This window comes from Panthera onca, chromosome B1, assembly GCF_046562875.1.
Source record: "Panthera onca isolate mPanOnc1 chromosome B1, mPanOnc1 haplotype 2, whole genome shotgun sequence".
In the NCBI taxonomy this organism is placed as follows: Eukaryota; Metazoa; Chordata; class Mammalia; order Carnivora; family Felidae; genus Panthera; species Panthera onca.
The window spans coordinates 16,375,613-16,394,013 of record NC_138342.1 but is presented as its reverse complement, the minus strand read 5'-3'; the positions used below and the strand labels follow the sequence as shown (position 1 = coordinate 16,394,013).

At 38.9% G+C, this 18,401-nt stretch overlaps 1 protein-coding gene across 3 annotated transcripts in view; it reads left to right on the top strand.

The window, feature by feature from the left end:
- KCNIP4 (potassium voltage-gated channel interacting protein 4) overlaps positions 1–18,401 on the top strand; it is a 1,157,282-nt gene that overhangs the window by 1,117,535 nt on the left and 21,346 nt on the right. For all 3 annotated transcript variants that reach the window (XM_060655342.3, XM_081795498.1, XM_060655341.3), the window contains 2 exons: positions 5,597–5,666; positions 13,468–13,538. In XM_060655342.3, the coding sequence (XP_060511325.1) occupies positions 5,597–5,666; positions 13,468–13,538 (141 nt within the window). The remainder of the gene's footprint in view (positions 1–5,596; positions 5,667–13,467; positions 13,539–18,401) is intronic.

The following is an 18,401-nucleotide window of genomic DNA, read 5'->3' as shown; positions in this document are numbered from 1 at the left end:
CTAAAGGCAATGATTTCTCAAAAAAAGAGAAACACAACCTTTGCCACAAATCAAACAAAGTGTAATTCACTATATACGTGTGTGTGTATATGTGTGTGTATGTGCGTGTGTACATGTGTGTATATATATATATATATATATATATATATATATTTGTAACCAATATCCCCAGTTTTGATTGAATGGCTTCCTTTTACATGGTATTGCCTTCAACACAACCATGATAGGTGGTCTCTGGGAACAGAAACCACTGTGCGTCTTCCCAAAGTAAGTTGTTTACATGGATGGCTCACCAGAAGGCCATTTCTTAAATCCTGGTAGAAAAAAAAAGATAATAATCCAGAAGGCAAGACAACATCACAATTAAAGGTTAGGGAAGTATGAGTTTGATTCCACTGAACTTTAAATTCTATAAGAGCAAAACTGGAACTTTTTTAAACTCCTCAGTGCCTAAAACAGTGCCTGAGGCATAGAATGTTCTAAATAACTATTTGTTGAAAGAATTAACCAATGGATGAGTCTGTAAAACTGTGACTCCAACAAGTTACTTAACTGTTATTTCTCAACTTTCACTTTCCTCATCTCTAATCACCACCTTTCAGGGTTAGTGAAAATGTTAGAAGAAATAATGTATGTAAGAAGGCATTGAATATGTGCTCGATACATAGTTATGACTGCAGTAATGTGGTTCAGCAGATTGCCATTAAAGCATCCTCATCGGGGCGCCTGGGTGGCTCAGTGGGTTGAGCGTCCCATCTTCGACTCAGGTCATGATCTCACAGCTCATGAGTTCAAGCCCCACGGCAGGCTCTGTGCTGACAGCCCAGAGCCTGGAGCCTGCTTGAATTATGTGTCTCCCTTGCTCTCTCTGCCCCTCGCTGCCCTGTGCTCTGTCTCTGTCTCTCAAAAATAAATACACGTTAAAAAAAAATGAAAAATTATAATAAAAAAACCATTAATTTAAAAAAATGCATCCTCATCTGCACAAAAAACACACACATCCCTTTGTCCCTCAGAGGGATCTGTATAAATGCCTGATGTCCACTGGTATTTTCCAGAATGATGATTAGATTCACAAGGGAAGCAAATCATTGCTATTTGTCGTGGGATTTGGAGCATGTCAAATCCCCATGTGATTCTGGTCAGCAGCCTGTCTAGATGTGAAGCTTTCTCCTAAACCAGCAGTGGTGGTATATATTGATGCAGTCTTTCCGGAAAGCAATATGGCTGTTCATATGAAGAGCCTTAAAATGGTTTAAACCTTTTGGTCTCATGATTCTCCTTCTGGATTATTCATAAAAAAAGAACTATAGGTGCAATCAGATGTATGTGCTAAAATATTAATTACATCATTATTCCTATATAGTCCCCCAATGCTAAAATCCCCTCAATATCCAACAATATGGGAAATTCAGTGGACACATAATTACGCAGCCATTAAAAATAATGACACGGAAAATGTTCCGGATGTTTTGTTAAGTTAAAAAAATAATAAGATTCAAAGTATATTCTTGTATTGTCCCAATTTTATTTGTGTGGCGTATTAATATATATGTAGATAAATGACCAAAATAGCTTTACAGTGGTATAATTATGGGCAATTTTTATTTTATTTCCTTATTTTTTTCTGTGGACAGCACGTTTTGACAGAATAATCATTTTTTAAAGTTTATTTATTTATTTTGAGAGAGAGCAGGGGTTGAGGGCAGGGAGAGAGGAAAGAGAGAGAATCCCAAGGAGGCTATGCACTGTCAGTGCAGAGCCTGATTTGGGGCTCAATCTCACCAATCGTGAGATCATGACCCGAGGTGAAATCAAGAATCAGGTGCTTAACCGACTGAGTCACCCAGGTGCCCCATGGAGCATCTTTCAAATAAGCTTCTGAGACAAACACTGCTAACCATTCACCAAATCTGTGAATGGGCACGTGAGATTTGTCTCGTTGTTTGGGGTAGACATTAAATGATTTCTAACAAAATGAGAGTGGAAATTATGCGTAGCACTCTGCACTTAGAGACCTAGTCCATAAACACTTCCCACAGACACTCCTCAATGATCGTTTTCTCTTTCTGGATGAGAAAATCACAGATTTTAGAAGCCACATGAAGATGGCCAAGATTCCATTAGTCTCTGTCCCTTAAAGATTCTGGAGAGAACCATCAAGTTAGATGGTTAGATGATCAAGAAATACACCACATTCTTTTAAACTTGTTATATTTGGGGGCTTGTTTGCCACAAGAGTTAACCTACTAATATAGCTGCATTGTTGATCATATATATTTAGTTGTATACACCGCCTGATCAAATTTATTCTTGATGGAGAGGTGGAGATACTACTTCTGTGCAGAAACCATTCCACAAAAGAGATGAGGGAAAAGTTAGAGAATAGATCGTTTACACATTTTGTAAATCACTAGGGCCCTATAGAAGTTAGTTGATCATTCTCACCTGAAGGTCGTAAAATGCATTGCTTTTCCATAAGAACTCTTTAAAACAAATACAAGATCCTGACTCTGTGGATTTCCTTTTATCTCTTTTGTCTTTTTTTTTTTTTTTTTTTGATGTAGGCCCCATGAAGGCAAGACCTTTGACTTGTTTATACTGCTGCTTCCCCAATTCCTTGAGAACTGTGAGAATAATCAGCATACAATATGTATTGGTTAAAGATGTAAATTAATGTAATGAATGCAAGATGGGTAAAGACAAATTCACCTGGGGAGAATGACCACCCAAAAACTTGGCCAAGAGCTTTCAGAGGGCGGAGAGGGTTTTATCTGACTTATTCGTGTGATGAAACATAAAACAATCTGAGACAGCCAATTTCTAAATTTGATTTCATGTTATAAGATCTATCTACCAAATGCATCTAGCAATCAAAGGCAGCTGACAAGTTTGCTGAGGGCAGATGGCCCTTTACTTTCCATCTTCATCTCTTGCAAGAGTCTACCTCCCAGGTAGGTTTCTAGCTGGACCTTCCACAAGTTGGCCACCTGGTGGCACAGCCATCTATTTGCTCTCTTACCACCCCAAGCAGATGGCTCAGAGTTAAACAGACAACAAAAGACAAGTTCCATGTGTCAGAGGACCCGACTGCAAGGTGCTTATTTACTCTTAAAATTGGTTCTGTTGCTGCCAACTGAAAGTCATTAAATCAAAACTTTTGAGTGATTAGCTAGATACACGCCATTTTCTTTTTCCTTTTGTAGTTGTATCCGTTGATTGTTCATTCATTTATATCTTAGTTGGGATCCTCTAGAGAAGCTGAAGCAAGGGATGTGTATGTCAACAGTAAGAGATTTATTTCAAGTAATTGGCCCACATGATTGTGGTGGTTTAGCCAGTTCAGAATCTGATGGTGGAGGCAGACAAGCTGGAGGCTCAGGAAAAAGTTGTAGTTTGAGTCCAAAGGCAGTCTGCCATAGAACCTAGAAAAGCCAAAGTTGCAAATCAGGTCAGAAAGCAGTGTGCTGAAGGATTCCCTTTTGCTCAGAAGAGATTAGATTTTCTTCTTCTTCTTCCTATTAAGTTATTTATTATTTATTTATTTATTTATTTATTTTGAGAGAAAGAGTAGGGAGGAGCAGAGAGAGAAGAAGAGAGCCCCAGATGTGGGTCTCAAACTCATGAACCATGAAATCATGACCTGAGCCAAAATCAAGAGTTGGATGCTCAACCAGCTGAGCCACCCAGGCATTCCAACTTTCTTCTGTTTAGGCCTTCAGCTGATTATATGGGGCCCACCCAGATTATGGAGGACAATCTGCTTCACTCAAAGTTTGCTGATCTAACTGTAAATCTTACCCAAAATTCCCTCAAAGAAATAACCAGAATAACGTTTGACCAAATACTTGGTCATCATGACCCAGACAAGTTGACACATAAAATTAACTGTAATAGTTCACTTCTCTTCTCATTCATTTTTGATTGTCTTTTCTTTGCTCAAATCCTCTTAGGTCCTTGGGGGTGATTATTTTTAGAAGGGTCATCTAATCCCAAATCTTGTGGGAAAATCAGGAAAATCTCAAGCCCTCATTCCAGCTCCCCTATTGGCTAGCTGATTAAAAGGGAACTTGACCACAGAACCTCCAGTTCTGCTTCATTGGATGTAGATACCTAAGTTATAGGTTTATTTTAACGTTCAAATGGGAGAAATATGCATTGACAAGCTCTGTAAACACAAGTTCACATTGAAACCATTATTTTAAATTGTGTTCATATATCAAAGGCCCTACCTTTCAAACCAATGAATGAGAGAAAATAGAAAACTTCTCATGTAAAACACGTTACAGCTGTAACTGGCTCATTGGAATAAAGAAAGATCAAGTTAATAAATCAAGTTTATTCATGAGGGGACAGTGATTTTAAGGGTTAAGAGAAGCTTTAAAACCACATCAGATGATTTTTGAGGATCCCAGGAACAATGTCAAATTTAAAGTACATGGAATATTCCGTGTAAAGGCAGGGAAGTTAGCACACCTCTGATGCTCCCCCGTGAATCCTGGGGAGAGCCAGGCAGCATAGGAGCACCATGAGTCCAAAAGCAAGGGAGCTCAGATAATACGGGACTGTCCATGAGAAGCTGCTCAAAAAGATGGGACAGAGCTTCTCACTTCCACACATTCAATGTACAATTAACATCCCACATGTGACGTGATGTCAGATTATCACATGATTGTCAGTGATCGCTGCTCGAGGGGTCGCTACACATCAGATTCCTGACCAGACCATTCTTTAACTCCAGGGAGTAGAAGAAGTTTTGCCCTCGTCTTTGTTTAAGATCTTTATTTAGTCCCCATTTTCAGCACAAACACAGATCTCTTCTAATATTTTAGATTTTAGTTCCTTTTGTAGAAAATGCCTAATCTACCCTGGGAGGGGTAGCCTTTTCCTCTGGTCCCACCAGGTCAGTGATCTGACATTAGTAGAGTTCCCAAGGTCAGTATCCATCAGTCTTGAATAACTCCACCCATGGGTCACAAAAGGGAAATCTTTACATTGAGACCTCTTTTCAGACCCTCCTCTCCAGAAATTAAACATATCTTGAGGTCCTGTCTCACTCAAGGTCATTTGTTACAATCCATGTTATTTTGCACTCCTGAACAAACTGTTGACAGAAATTAGGAACTATTCCTGCTTGGGTCATCTTAGAGCCAATGGAGCACACCATTTTCTACCTGAACTACAGATTATGTGGGTCCAGCAAATTGCCAGAGGAACACAGTACCAAAATCCAACAAAGAGCATATCAAATCATCTTGCAATCATTGCTCTAGGAAAAACAATGTAATTTTCTCTTACCTTGTTGATAATAAGCATATGTGTTCTTAAAAGCAGCAGTGTGTTCTTTAATGTGTCAGACCAGCTTTAATATTTATAATATGCAAAGATTTTTACATCTGTACTTTTTTTTCATTCTGTGAGAACTGGAACAAAGAGAAATTTATTGTGTCCTTTTATCCTCTGAAAAAATGGATGGGCGGTTAACTTCCTTGGTGCTGCTTTGCACAGCAAAGCAAAGAGAGTTCTGTTTCAAAATGTGCAAAAAATCAGTTTTATGAACACTTTGCTCATATTGCTTCTCTACGACTTTCTTTAGGAATGTCCCAGTGGTGTTGTTAATGAAGAAACCTTCAAAGAGATTTACTCACAGTTCTTTCCACAGGGAGGTAAGTGCAAATGTGGACTTGTTAACATTCTCTCCATTAGAATTATTCTTGCAATCTTGAGTATGGTTTAAGCTTTTATGGCATGATTCTACATTTTTAATCGCTATGTAAAAGAGTTAATACACAGCATACGAGTGCATGTAATTTCCAATATATCATAAAAGTGAGCTACTTACAAGTTGTCAAATATCCAGGATTTCACTCTTCAGTTGCACGCAGAAAGTTGTATTACTGTGTGCCTCAGACTATGACTATCAAATGCACAAGCACTTTTGGACTACGATGGCTTGGTCCTAGAAATGCTGCAAAGCTCTTTAATGTGCGTTATAGGTATCATTTGATTCCCTGCACACGGAAAATTAGGACAAATATAATTATCATCCATTTTCACATGTGAAATCTGGGCTTTAGAGCAGCTAAATGGTTTGCTCAGGATCACGCATTCACTAAGTGGCAGGTATGGCTTAGAATCTAGATTTTTCTGTAAACTCACCTAGTGTTCTTTCTGCCCTTTCTCTTTTAGGACCTCTTACTATCACCTCTCTCCCTACATCTGAGAAAATTAATATCACTCTAAATAATAGTAATAATGATAACATTGTTGTTGTTATTATCATTATTAGAGAGGGGGGAGGGGCAAAGGGAGAGGGATAGAGAATCCCAAGCAGACTCCACACTCAGTGCAGAGCATTTGCGGGGATCCATCGCACGACCCTAGGTCATGACCCGAGCCAAGATCAGGAGTTGGATGTTCAACTGACTGAGCCACCCACACACGCCTCTAAATATTATTTTAAATGGAAAATAAACAAGGAAAGCATAATGATAACACATACGTGTTAGGGATGAGTGGGAAACTATTTGCCATTTGACCTTACAGGTTCTCCTTTGGTCATTCAACAGGAGGCCTAGTCAAACTTGTTACACAGTCTCTTGTGTGCCCAGCTATGTGTTAGGTGCCGGTAATGTAAGAGGAATAAGGTGTGGTACCTGTCCAAAAGAATGTTCTAGTTTAATGGAGCAGATGGGAAATGTTGACGTACGGTGTACAGGGAAGGTTAGGCTTCAAATCCCAGCATTACAAGAGCACCTTCAGGCACAACCACACCAGCTGATGAACAGGGAGGAAATAGAAAGGAATCTCTCCAGGTAAACCGACCTAGGCTGAAGTAGTTACCATCTGTGAGGCGTCGAACACGTGCCTGACCCTGGCATGCACTGCGCCCACCTCCCAACTCCCCTAGCTGTGACTCTGCCTTCTTGATAAATGTGGAAACCAACGTGCAGAGAAGTTCATCCATTTCCTTGTCATCATCTTTTATTGCTTCCCGCTTAAAGGAGCTCCATCATCTCACGCCAAGGTAACTGCAATCGTTTCTAAACTAGTCTCTGATTCTGACTCTTTCCGGCTCCCCCAGCAGGGGGGTTTCCTAACATGGCCCAGAGTAATCCTGTTCAGCATAAGCCAGCTCTGGTCACTGCTCTACTCGGAACCTTCCGTCGCATCAGAGCCTAAGCCACAGCCTGTACAGTGGTCCACAAGTTGTAACCCCTGGTCTCCTGCTCCCTCTCTGCCTCATCCTTCATCCCACACCCCTTAAAGGACTCACTATGTGCCAGCCACACTGGCTTCCTTGCTGTCCCCGCCGCACACCAGTCATGCTGCTGCCTCAGGGTTTTTGAATTTGTTAGTCCCTCTGCCTGGGATTATTTTTCCATCTCAATGTCCCACCACCTTTGCTTTTATTCAAATGCAATCTTCTTGGGGCGCCTGGGTGGCTCAGTTGGTTAAGCATCTGACTTTGGCTCAGGTCATGATCTCCGGGTTCAGGACTTCAAGCCCCACGTGGGGCTCTGTGCTGACAGCTTGGAGCCCGGAGCCTGCTTCAGATTCTGTGTCTCCCTCTCTCTGTGCCCCTCCCCTGCTCATGCTCTGTCTGTCTGCCTGTCTCCCTCTCTCTCTCTCTCTCTCTCTCTCAAAAATTAAAAAAAAAAAAATTAAAAAAAAATCAAATGCAACCTTCTCAGCAAGACTTTCCCTAGCCACCCTATCATAAACCACAACCCCTTAAATTCTCTCCACGCCGGCTTTATGTTTCTCTTTAGCGCTCAAGAACACCTAATAATACATATTTTACCTATTTTTGTTGTTGTTTATTGTCTCTTTCCCCACTAGTAAGAGGGACCAAAGGGTTTTGTGTTTTATTGGCTGCCATATCGACGGGTGGTGCGACAGTGACTGACAAGTAATCACCCTTGACACATATAGTATAAATGAGAGAAAACGTGCAGGGATGATGCATGAATGATGCATGAATGAATGAATGAATGACGTGCATCTCAAATGGTGGCTGTAACGGGACAACGGAAGAACACTTGCAAAAGGCATTTTGAAAGTATAGAACACTTAAATATTAGCTCTTTTCAGACACAAATTAGATTCTCTTTTGGTTTTCGATATTTTAGGGGGTTAAAAACAATTTTACGCATGAATTGTCAAAATAGACATTTTCATTTAAGACGGCCCTTTAAAAAGAATTAAATTAGAATTCTGAGAAAACACAAGGTGACCTGTTATTACATGAATTTGGATCTCTCATCGGGACCAGTCCCCTTACCCCCTCTCATTAGTAACAACCCACAGACAGCTATTGGTCATGGGGCTGGATGCCTAGATTGCAATGGGCCCATTGTCTGCATTAACAAAGAAGTCGGAATATCATTTCATTAACATATTTCTAAGTTATTTAAAAACCATGGAGTTTTTGAAGAAAAATCATGTTTACATTATATCTAAGTGTCTGTCTGCATATTGATGAACAGTAATATCAAAGCACCAAGCACAAAAGGAATTCTTTACTTTTTATTATCTCAAATGAAAGTTATTACATGCTACAAATAGGATAGAGTTCCACATTAAAAATTTATCCTTATTTGAAAAATAGCATTTTGGCATTGGAGAACATCTACTTAAGCACAATCCTTTGCAAATGATTCTTCTTACCAAATCTAAAGGGATTTGAGGAAAAATCACTTTTGCTTTCTTAAAAATTCTTTGATTATTCATGTTAATTGAATGGATAAATCTAAAAGTACCAGCCATTACTGAAGGAAGTGACATATCTTGAAGAATCATGACTTACAATCTAAGAAATTAACACCGCAATGCAAATTATATCTTGCAGCGCGGCTAGAAAAAGGGAAATGTCCTGAGGAAGAACATCATCTCTGATGGCAGACAAATTCATGTTATGGCCATGCTCACGGTTCTATAGAGCCATGTATTTTGGTCTAAAAGCAGCAGGTTTCTCCTTATGAGCGCTAACAATGATGGGTCCATAAATCACAACGTCTCACCGTTTCCTCCAGGAAAATACTTTGTCTTATCCACAGAACCTGCTACAATTTGTATTGTGTCAGGCTCTCAGTTTTCTCTACTGCTTAGCCAGATGGCTTTCCAAGCACAACTGGTGTGGTGCTCTGGATGTCGGCACAACTGACCCGAACGGAAGCCGCTTGTTTGTGGGGAATAAAGTGGGCCCCCTATAAACCAAGCTGAGAGGAAACGAATGGCTGGTTGGAGCTGTTACTGGTCTTGTTACAGCAATGCCTTTTCGACTCCGTGTACAGTGGAAGCTTTGGGAAGCTCTCGGCTCACGGAGCATTCTAAAAGCTCGTGGAAAGTTCAGTTTCCTGGGCCACTCCTCCTCATGTAGTGGAGATTTTGTACTTACTGTGTCTATACCAGGCACCTGATAGCTATAGAAGGAGCAGATGAATTAGTTCCCGTCTGAAGACTTCAGCCAATAAACATGTATTGAGCAGTCACTGTATACAAGGCTCTTGAGGCACTTAGATGGGGTCAAGAGGTATAAAGATTTTTTTTTTGATAACACCACTCACTGCATATCCTTCTTGTACCTAGGACAATATTTCTAAGAATTTTCAGGGTGATTTACAGAGGCCTTATTAAACAGAAACTACTATTCATGTATACGAAGCTGCCTTACCTCAGTAACAGTGCATGAATCATATATTCAAATGCATTAAACTAATTTTGTACCTTATGCTTGAATTCAAATGGGAGTAGCGATTTATAGTAGGAAGAAGAAAATCAACCAGATTGATTTCAATCCACAGACCTGGAACATGATAACCAACTGCATTTGTCCAAATTCTCTGAAATGTATGTGCATTGATGGCTTTTTTAATCAAGGGGTTAGTTGGTATTATCGGTGTGGTCTGGAAATGGTTGGGTTAAATTCACTAGACTAAGTTGAGTCCTGGGTTTGTGGATAGACTGAGTCACCACCAAGGCATATGACTCAAATGGTGTATTTCTCTGGGCCTCAGGTTGTTCCTCTGTAAATTGTAGAACAATACTTCTAAGACATCTATAAAATGTGGAACAAAGGAGCCTTCAGTTTTCTTTCTAGCATCCTTTATTCTTCCTAACATCCTTTGTTTCTCAGAATTCATGTTGGAATGTCTTGATGTCGTTACCAACTCTAGCATTAACTAACTAGGTGACCATAGCTAAGTTACTAATGGTACCCGTTTCTATTTTCCACCTTTGTTAAATGTAGATAACTACATAGAATCCAGGATACCTTCCTATGCTAAGCATCCCTAAATTTTGTCCCCCAACTATAAAATTTCTGCATCTTTTCAACTTCACCAGTAAGATTGTAAAGAAACTGAGGCATTCTCAGCATGTCAAACTCAGTAACTGTTTTTTTGTTATCTGTAAGGAAACGTGGCCAAAGAAAGTCCATCAGGTCATGTGGAGAGAAGAGAGATCAATGTTATATCTTTTGAGTCCCAAATTGCACTGAAATCTAGAATCGAGGATGCCAGTTATTCACCATCTTAGGAAATATTTACCCAAAAATAACAATAATAAGGGGCGACTGAGTGGCTCAGTCAGTTAAGTGTCTGACTTTTGATTTCGGCTCAGGTCATAATCTCAATGTTCGTGGGATCAGGCCCCGTGTGGGGCTCTGCACTGACAGCACAGAGCCTGCATGGGATTTTCTCTCTCCCTTTCTCTCTGCCTTCCCCGGCTTGCACGCTGTCTTTCAAAATAAAGTAAAAAAAAAAAAAAAAAAAAAAGAACATTTTTTTTTAAATCTTAAAAAAAAAATAAGATGAAAGTTGACATGGAAGTTTTTGTGGACAGCGTCCCTTTTCTTCATTCATCCACCTCTGTGCCCAGCCAGATGCTCCCAATGCCTCAGATCCTTCCTCTTGTCTAGTCAAAGCTCAGAACATCACTCCCCTTCTTCAGAAACTTTCACAATCGCCAAATGCCTGTCAGAAAAAATCCAAACTCCATCAGAAGCTGCAATGCCCTTCATGACACACTTGCTTCTATTGGTCTTTATAGAGCAATATATATGTGAAGTTGCATCAGATTAGAATGTCAGTCACCTAGACACGCAGTAGAGATTTCACAAGAACACAAGAACTTCTTCAGGCGGAAATGTACTATATCTGTAAAAAAATTACTCATATTTCTTTCAGGTGGCTTTGAAAGGATAATTGTAACAGATAATATTTATTGAACATTTATTATGTGCCTGGGACGATTGTAAGCACTTTGCATGTGGTATCTCATTTAATCTTTTTATGATGGCCCTATGAAGTACATACTGGTGTGGTTATTCTGTAGATGAGGAACCTGAGTCCCAGAGAGGTTAAACAACTTTCCCAAAGCCGTGCGGTTAATATTTGGGAGACCTGAAATTCAAACCTGACTTCACTCTGACTTCACTACGGTAGTAATGAGTGCTCTCTGCATGGTATATCTGAGCTTGAAAACCAGCCAAAGTTCATTTAGAGGAACAAGGAGTCCTCTGTACCACATCAGAGCAAACCTCGAGACTATATGTCCCACATGTCAGGCTTTAAAGCTAGAGTGACCCCATTTAAGAAGAAGGCTAATAATTGTACGTTCATGATAGCTTCTTTTTTTAATTAAAAAAAAATTGCCAACATCGTTTGTTTTGAACCATTATTCATGTTGACTTCTGCTTGCTAAGGTAAAGGCATTTACCCTGATTGTCTAAACAGGATACCAGGAGACCTGCTTAATGAAGCTCGTTATAAAATATACAGAACCTCTTTCTCTCTCCCCCGAAAGTAAGTTTAACACACCACCTGTCAACTTATGTCACCATAGGACACTAAATAGTTCAAGAAATCTGTGTCAAAGAACCGTGGAGAGCGAAACAACTTTGTAAATAAAAAATGGGCTGTCAGTTCTTGATAACTCTATCATGGAACTTCCTAGCAATGGCACTAAATTGATTAGAACCAAACCTTTGGTTATAATCCATATTCAAAAGGATTTCTTTCTGCAACTCATCAATACTATGTGAACATCCACTCGAGATACAATGATGGGACATACTATTTAGAACCAATTTTTGGTCCTGGCTTAGTTCATAGAAAACTGTGTTGATGATTCATATGTTCTAAAATAAGTGGTTTTTCGTATTGTGTTTAAAGGTAAGAGGCAAAAGAAAACGCCACCATCATTTTGAGAAACTGAGGCAGTGTACCGTCTACCTTATGAAAGATATGAGCTTCCATAGCATTTACCGCTGGGTGAAGCATTCACGATAAACCATCCATAAGTGGGCCATGGGTGCTTGAGACCTGCTTTTAGAAAAGCAATTTATAAAGGAAAAGGTGAATAGAAATTTTGTTCAAGCCCAGTAAAAATAAAGGTTAGAAGTTATAAAATAGAAAGAGTGGAGATTTTAAACAGAAGATAAAAAAGCTAGAACCAATGAGCTTAAAGGTTACAACTTTTTTTTTAATATAAAAAAGGTTAAGGGAAAAGCTAAAACCATGAGATGAAACATTTAAAATAATCAAGTAAATTTGATCAAGGGTCAAACACAGAAGCACTGAAAAATTAAAACTGCACTAAGAAAAGAAAACAGTAAGAAAAAATATAATTTTACCAAGAAAAGCAGAAAGCTCTGAAGGGAGACAACAGAGAAAAAGTAGAAGGGGAAGAAGGAAAAATTAGAGGGAAAACCCACTAGAAGCAAGCTAAGTGGAAACGTTGGATTTCAGAGTACTTCAGAGTTGTCAGGCAGCCTTGTGAGGTGCTGGGGGGACTGTCCCAGAGCCGTGAATCCCACCCAGGGCCCAGGGACCCTCAGAACCACTCACTCCCACGGTGGCCACAGAAACTGCCCGGTTCCTCAGGCCACTTCACTGGCCATGGGTTAGCCTGATTTTCCAGTCAGAAGGACTCAGTTGTGTCTCACGTTGCTCCTTAATCGACTGTGTGATGTTAGGTGAGTTTCTCAACCTCTCTGAGTCCCCGTCTTTATCTGAGTTGTAAAACTGATGAACACATTCACAATAACAACACTAAAAATACCAACTCACGTGTGTCTCACTATTAGTATCTTTATTATTTTACTTGTAGACATAGCCCCTGACGACCACTTAATTTTCAGACGCATCTCCCTTAGCCCTCACACCGCCTACTCATCTTAGTGCTGGGAATACACCCAAGACTCCCATATGTTCAGAGCATTTCCAGCCAGAAACTTACAGAGAATGTGTATCATCAATGCCCTGGGTTGTGGAGAGCTGACTCCCATGAATCTCAAATCACAATCCGCTACTGGAAGAAGGTGGGCAGCTGGGAAGAAAGCACAAGTAGAGGAGACAGAGCAAATTTTTCCAAATAGAAGGAGCCTTGGGCATGCTAGGCCAGTCTTCTGTAGGATATTGAAGTGCTTGCTGCATTAACGATACTCCCTTTTCAACATTTCAGACTCTACAACATACGCGCATTTTCTGTTTAATGCGTTTGATACGGACCACAATGGAGCTGTGAGTTTTGAGGTAAGTCTTAGAATTTTTATATACATATATATATATATATATATACACACACACACACACACATATATATGTGTGTGTGTGTGTGTATATAATGTATATGTGAATATATATATGTATATATATGTATATGATTTGACTTTAGACACACTGAAAGAAATTTGGTCTTATTTCCTGGGAAATTTTGAATTTGGTGGCTTAATAACTTTTTTTGCTTTTTGAGACTTCTATTTAGTGTTATTATTATTATAAAATATTGAGCATGAGATCTATCCTCTGAACAAAATTTTAAGAGTATATTACATTATTGTTGACTATAGGTACAATGTTGTACAGCAGATCTCTAGAACTTATTCATTTTGCTTAACTGAAACTTTATGTCAGTCAGCAAGTAACTCCCCATTTCCCCCTGTCCTAGTCCCTGGCAACCACCATCCCACTCTTCCATTCTATGAATTTGACTATTTTAGATACCTCATATAAGTGGATTCATATAATATTTGTCTTTCTGTGGTGGCTTCTTTCACTCAGCATGACCCCAGTTTCATCCATGTTGTTGCATACTACAGACTTTTTTTCTTTTTAAGGGTAATACATTTCATTGCATGTATAAACCACATTTTCTTTATCTATTCATTCATCTATGGACATGTATGTTGCTTCCACATCTTGGCTATCGTGAATAGAACCACAATGAATATGGGACTCTGGTATCTCTTCAAGATCTTGATTTCAACACTTTTGGGTAAATACCCAGAAGTGGGATCACATGGCGTTTATATTTTTAATTTTTTGAGGAATCACCATACTGGTTTCCATATAGTGGCTTCACAGCTGTGCATTCCCACCAAGACATCCTCATCAACACCTCTTGTCTTTCATTTGTTTGATAATAGCCATCCTGATAGGTGTGAGGTGATATCTCATTGTGTTTTTTATTCGCATTTCCCTGATGATTGGTGATGGTAGGCATTCTTTCACATCCCTGGTGGCCATCTGTATATCTTCAGAGAAATGTATGTTCAAATCTTCAGCCCATTTTTTTACTGGGTTGTTAGATGCTTACTACTGAGATGAAGGAATAGATTCTTATATATTTTGGAGATAACCCTTTATCAGATACATGGTTTCCAAATATTTTCTCTCATTGTGTATGTTGCTTTTTCAGTCCATTGATTGTTTCCTTTGAGGCTCAGAAGCTTTTAGTTTGATGTCATACCACTTGTTTATTTACTTTTTTTGCCTGTGCTTTTAGAATCATAGTCATGAAATCACTGCCAAGACCAATATCATGAAGTCTTTCCACTGTGTTTATATCTTCTATGGGTTTTATGGTTTCAGGTCTTATGTTTAAGTCCTCAGTCCATTTTGAATTGATAATTGTGTATAGGATTGGGTAAGGATGGAATTTCATTTTTTTCAGTGTGGATATTCAGTTTTCCTAATACTATTTGTTGAAGAAACTACGCTTTCCTTTCCCCATTGTATATTCTTCGCACCCTGTCAATTATCCGTTGACTGTGTATCCATGGATGTATTTCTAAGCTTCCTATTCTGTTCCTTGGTCTATATGTCTGTCTCTGTGCCAGTACCATACTGTTTTCATTAGTATAACTTTGTAACATAGTTTGAAATCAGGAATTGTGATGCCTCCAGCCCTGTTCTTTCTTAGTATTGATTTGGATATTTATGGTCTTTTGTGGTCCCATATGAATTGTTTATTTCTATTTCTGTAAAAAGTACCACTTGGTATTTTGATAGCGTTGCATTGAATCTGCATATAACTTTGGGTAGTATGAATATTTTCACAAAATTAAGCCTATTCTATTATTCCCTATTTTTTATTATATTCTTTTTGATTCTTTTCGATGCTATTATAAATGAGATTGTTCCTAATTTCCTCCTCAGAAGTTGTTGGTGTATAGAAACACAACTTATTTTTGTATGTGATTTTGTATCTTGCAACTTTACTGAATTTATTAGTTCTAAATTTTTTTAGTGTGATCTTTAGGATTTTCTTTATATAATATCAAGTCATCCGATTTCTTTTTTCTTTTTTTTTTTTTTTTTTGCCTAATTTCTGTGGCTAGGGCTTCCAATACTATACTGAATAGAAGTGTCAGTATTGGACATCCTTCCTTTGCTCCTGATCTCAGGAGGAAAGCTTTCAGTTTTTCAGCATTGAGCGTTATGTTAGCTCTGGGCTTGTCATACATTTATTTATTATGTGGAGATACTTTCCTTCTATTCCTGGTTCATTGAGAGGTTTTTTTTTTTCTTTTTATGATGAAAGAGGGTTAAAATTTGTCAGATGCTTTTTCTGCATCTATTGAGATGATCATGTGATTTTTCTTTTTATTCTGTTACTGTGTTATATCACATTAACTGACTTTTATATGTTGAACCATCTTTCCATCCAAGGGATAAATATTATTTGGACATGTTGTATGATCCTTTTAATATACTGTTAGATTCAGTTTGCTAGAATTTGTTGATGATTTTGCATGTATATTTATCAAGAATATTGGCCTGTAGTTTTCTTTTCTTGTGATCTTTGTCCAGTTTTGGTTCCAGGGTACTGCTGGCCACATAAATGAGTTTGGATATATTCCTTCTTCTTCAATTTTTTGGAAAGTTTGAAAAGGATTGGTATTAGTTCTTTAAACGTCTGGCAGAATTGACCAGTTTAGCCATCTGGTCCTGGGTTTTTCTTTGTTGAGAGATTTTTGATTACTGATCAATCTCCTTGTTATAGGTCTGTTCAGACTTTCTATTTCTTATGATTCAGTCTTGGCAAGTTGTATGTTTCTAGGAGCTTATCCATTTTTTTCTAGGCCATCCAGTCTACTGTTCATAGTAGTCTCTTATGATTCTTTTCATTTCTGTAGCATTCGTTGTAATGTTTCCCCTTTCATTTCTGATTTTTTGTATTGAGTCTTTCTCTTTTTTTCTTAACCTGGCTGTGAGTTTGTCAGTTTGGTTTATCTTTTCCAAACACCATCAGTCAGAAGCACAGATGACACCTAGACTTGCATTTAGCATCTGAACTGGGGGGAGGTCAGTCTTGTAGGACTGAGCCCTTAACCTGTGGGATCTGGCTATATCTCCAGGTAGAAAGGGTCAGAATTGAGTTAAGTAGTAGGACACCCAGCTGGTGTTAAAGAATTGTTTGGTGGTATGGAGAAATTACACACACACACACACACACACACACACACCTACATTGGAATTGGATGCAAAATCATTACTATATATAACAGAAACAAGGTAATTGGGAGTGGTACACTTTTGGGGAGTAGAGGGCGGTGCATCTTACATATGAGCAGAAATTTCAGTGAGTGCCATGTTAAAGGAAAGCAGGTGATGAATGAAATCAACAAGGAAAGGTACTGATAAGGCTGTGTCAAGGAAGCCTGCCTGTGGACTTGATGAATCAGGTGTAAAGGACAAGCACAAGCTGGTTAATAGAATAAGGGCTCAGAATGGGAAGAAGCAGGGAGTAAGGCAGAGGCAGAGACAGAGGCCTGGGAATGAAGGGGAAGCAACTGTAAATCACCAAGAAGTTAGAATACAAAGGAAAAGGCCCAAAAAGGAAAACTGGATGAGAAGGCAGAGGCAGGAGGCTAAGGAGGCTGGATTCTCTTGTGGGAGGTGAGGAGTCCTTGAGGAATTTTCAGCAGCGAAGTTACGGGATCAGGGCTATGTTTCCAGAAACAAGAAGTTCACTTAACAGCTCTATAATCCAAGAATCCTGGCTGGAGCTGATGTAAGCCCAAACTACAATTAAGGCATTGGGGATAAGGAAGAGATGAGTTCAAGAGATACCAAAATAAAATTGGTAGACTTACATTTCAACAAAATCTGTCATGTTTAGAAGGGGGAAAGTCAATGTGGGCATCGCCAGCTATCTGGGAGCAGGGACTTTGTGGAATCAGGATGAAAGAAGAAAGCACCGCCTTCAGAGATAGCGCTCAGTCAATGGAGCCAGGGGCAGAGTTCTCAGGGGAGCAAAGTGCCTCCTCAAATATACTAGGTACTTGTGCTAAACTGAGTGCACCGAGAATGAAGACCCTGGGCCAGGAAACTCAACATGTCATCTATTGTAACTTAACCAAGAAATATCACAACCAAGAGAAGAGTAGAAGACAGCAGTAGCTGAGCATGTGGGAGACATGTGACAATGTCAAGGACAGCATCTGTAACATTTCTTCCATGGATGGCAGCTTAGGATCACCCCATGATAATCTCGTGTTAGCATTTGCGACACTTCACCAACAAGATTCATTCTGGTGCAGCCTTAGTTTAGCGAGAATATAGAAGGCAATGGCTCCCACTCACCTAATGAAATCAAAATGGGTTTGCAAAAACTGAGTAGGGCAAAAAATACTAACGATTTCATTACTCAAAGTTACTTACATATCAGAAAGGTACAATCAATTACCTATAGCATGTTGTATCCAATTTCACATGTAAATTGAGTCTGGTGTTAATGATATGGGACTGTGCACAACATTGCTATTATAATATTTATGTAAAATGCTGGTAATTGTGATGAATGTTGATTATAATTTGGAAATTAGTTGTAATGAATATATATTATAAGTGTGTTGGTAATATGTCTTTTCCTTTAAAAACAAACTAATGGCTGAATTAATAAATGTTAAACCAAAATCAAATTTAACACCAGGCTATTGTAATTATTTTTCTTCAATTGATCAGCTGCCTGGAAAGTCTCTAGACCCGGGAAATGATTCAGCTATGAATGTATTTTGAGTAGCAGTGGCATTCTGGGAGGCATAGCAGAGACCATTTTGATTCTGTAATAAAGAGAAAAGAAGTTTTCTACTGAATTTGCTTAAACCCAAA